We start from the raw sequence: 3,388 nt of genomic DNA on the forward strand, positions 1-3,388 counted from the left end.
CAATACCTGAAGTAATCCATCAAAGTTTCATCATATGTGAATAAACAAAAATCAAATACCAGGCATGCAATATATTATACGGTACTTCAGTAAATTAATATGCAAGTTGTGTTACTTCACAAGAACGAAATATAAAATGCCTATCAGTTAGTTCACACAAACAGACAACTTACTTGGAACACAAGCCTCTTCTGCCGCCGATCAGGAAGAGGGAACTCAATTTTCCTGTCAAGCCTACCTGGACGCAACAGAGCAGGATCCAAAGTATCTGCCCTATTAGTTGCCATTATAACCTTCACATTTACTGTTTGATCAAATCCATCCATCTGCAATAAACACAGGCAGATTATTACAAAAAACAGGAACGCTCCAGAATCTAAGAATTTCCAACCTAACAATCTGCCAAAGTTAACCTTCCAAGACCTCAGTTATCATTTTTATAATATTATAGTTTCTACTTCTCTCAGAACATAAAATAACTTAGCATGTCGGGGTGAAGATAGGGCTTTACAATTTCAATTCCAAAACAGAGCCTTTTCTTATATTTCTTGGTCTCAAAAAAGTTTCCTTTGAAATACAGGGTTTTGTGTAACATAAAATGGCAAAACTATTATAATTTCTAGGAAAACCACAACGATCCAAAAGCCCCCTTTACCTGATTAAGTAACTCCATCAGAATGCGCTGAACTTCTCGATCAGCACCTGTCTGAGCATCAAAACGTGCAGTGGCTATAGCATCAACCTCGTCAATAAATATGATTGCAGGGGCATTCTCCTTAGCCAAACGGAATACATCTCGAACCATCCGAGGACCCTGAAAAGGAATTCAAAGAACATAAGGCACCAGGAACAGAACCAATAAATCTGGAACACCCAAAAAGTACAAATGGCACATATTCTTATGGAACCATATAAGAACCTAATACCACAGATAGTTAAGCAAGAGATGTTGTCATGTGTGCCACCAGAAGATAATTTCTATGCAAAATGTAAAGCCACATAACCATTTTTAGTCATATGCATCACAAAAGATGCATTCCATGGTAAATGTAAAGACAATATACAAATAGAAAGGTAGTTGTTTGGACTATTCACAGGTATACCGTAGTTATGCCATTTTTTTCTTTTCAAACTACGCAGGAGAGCTTTGTCATTTCATTAAGAAGAAGAATAAATAAATACAAAAGGAAGAGAAGTAAGAAACCCTGCAAGGTACCCCCACGGGGTTTAGGCAAAATGGCACTTTAGAAAATGAACTAGGGAAACACGACCAGTAGGCTCAAACAACTAAAGAACTAGTTATCTAGGACCAACAATCTAGCAAGGAACTCATGTAAAGCCAAGGCTCCCGCCATACACCACAGATTACACTCATTGGCCACATATTGCAACAGCACCACTATACTAGGCATAGTTATGCACTTATGTCATGAAGCTACATGAAACCAGGTTCCTGTAATCCAAAAGGAGATATATTTTATCCCCAACAAGCATACACCAAACACCTAACTCCCTCTTCGACACCTTTCTGCTCACTGGTTTCACTTCGGCATAGCAGAAAGCACTATGATATCCATCTGTTTTATTTTGCAGCCTTTTTTCACATACCTTTTTAGAGCATTTTTTCATATGTTTAAGCAGTATTTAAACACATATATGGCTTTTACCACAAAGCACTCAGCACTGGAACATAAACAAACATATATACATGTAGAATGTTTCACAACTACAAATGGCAGGGTGTTGTGTGTAATTTGGCAACAAATTGCAAGGGCACCAATTCTTAGTACAATCGCCCCAACTTACCTCACCCAAGTACTTCTGCACGAACTCTGAACCAACTACTCTGATAAAAGCAGCAGTTGTGTGATGTGCCACAGCTTTGGCAAGCATGGTCTTGCCAGTACCTGGAGGACCATACAGAAGCACACCTCTTGGTGGATCAATACCAATCTGCTTGTACAACTCATGATGTGTCAACGGTAACTCGACAGCTTCCCTGATTTCTTGCTTTTGAATGTCACATCCACCAATATCCTGAACACAAAAATAAAGAAGCAGAACATTATAGATTTTATATTCTGTAAGAGTAAGAAAAACTGCTAGAATAAGCAAAAAAAATTGCCATGTTTTTATTAGAGTCAGAATGACCAAGGGAAACTTCAAAATCTAACCAAATTTATCAAACTTTTTTTAAACAATTCTGATTGACAAGCATATGTTAGCACAATAAGACAGAGAAAAAAACTTAATCACTGAACAAAATTAATTTGACTTAAATAAAAACTCATATAACATGCAAAGTTTATATTGTTTTCGAAGTCCTAATATTATGTGAGAATCCTACTGCAACTGTTATATTCCAAGCAGCTGAATGAACTCACGATACATTTAAAATTCAAAACCAACAATAAAGCTGCCTAAGATGGATAGAACACAACAAATTAACCATGGCACGGTTGAGATGAGGGCAATTACAGCAGGAACTCACACTGTAGGTGACGTTGGGCTTCTCCGACGAGCCGAGCAGCGAAATGCTGGAGTCGGCCTCGGGCGGCAGCACGTCGACGAGCGCGTGGGAGTGGCGGTGCAGCGCGACGGACGCCGAGGGCTTGAGCAGCTCGCGTCCGATGGTGCTGAGGACCCGCACGTAGAAGCTGCCGCCGGTGGTGGTGGGCGCCACGATGCCGTGGTCGGCGTCGACCATCTCCATGAACTGGCCGATCTCGAGCGGCGTCGCCCGGCACCGCTTCACCTCCTCCGCGCCGCGCAGCTCCTCGCGCCTGAGGTTCCTGAGCTCGTCCTTGACGTAGTCCTCCTGGATCTCGACGAACTCGAGGTGGCGCTGGAGCGACTTGTAGTGACAGTAGAGGTCGCCGTCGTGGCCGTCGGTGAGCGCGGCGGCGGCGGAGAAGGCGGCCGCGTACGACGGCGGGGCCGCCACCGGGAAGGCCGCGGCGGGAGGGATCGGCGCGACGGCGGTGGCCGACATCGCGCGAGGATGGGGCGAGGGTTAGGGTTTCTTCTGTATCCCGAGTTCCCGACGCCGCCCGTGCGATCGCCGCCGGTGGTGCCTACGGATTTCGTATCGGGAGTCCAGAGAGCGAGGGTGGAGGGGAACACAGGTAAAAGATTTTATTAGAGAGATTTCGGAGTTCTAGTTCGTCACCAACTTGTGTTGCAAGAACAAGAACATACTTTAGCGCAATTAGTAAAACACCTAAAAGGACTCGGATGGGCCACCGAAATCGCCAGACGTTACGAGGCCCAAGAGGCACCAAGCCCAGCCCGGTTGCCTCAAGGCCCTGAAGGTGTCGCAGGTTTGACGCGCGTGCTGCTGCCTGCCGGCTGCCGCTGCTCTGTCCTCTATCCACCACCCCTATAATAC

General features: G+C 44.4%; 1 protein-coding gene across 1 annotated transcript; it reads right to left on the bottom strand.

The window, feature by feature from the left end:
* Window positions 1-88: 88 nt before the first annotated feature.
* Window positions 89-3,176, bottom strand: LOC136532540 (26S proteasome regulatory subunit 6B homolog). Its single transcript, XM_066525125.1, has 4 exons — window positions 2,492-3,176; window positions 1,807-2,037; window positions 656-814; window positions 89-326 (listed from the first exon to the last, which is right to left on the bottom strand). Exons 1-4 carry the CDS (start codon window positions 2,990-2,992, stop codon window positions 153-155), a joined length of 1,065 nt encoding a protein of 354 aa, XP_066381222.1. The 5' UTR covers window positions 2,993-3,176; the 3' UTR covers window positions 89-152.
* Window positions 3,177-3,388: the final 212 nt, after the last annotated feature.

The sequence above is a fragment of the Miscanthus floridulus genome, unplaced genomic scaffold, assembly GCF_019320115.1.
Source record: "Miscanthus floridulus cultivar M001 unplaced genomic scaffold, ASM1932011v1 fs_647_8_9, whole genome shotgun sequence".
Classification (NCBI taxonomy): domain Eukaryota; kingdom Viridiplantae; phylum Streptophyta; class Magnoliopsida; order Poales; family Poaceae; genus Miscanthus; species Miscanthus floridulus.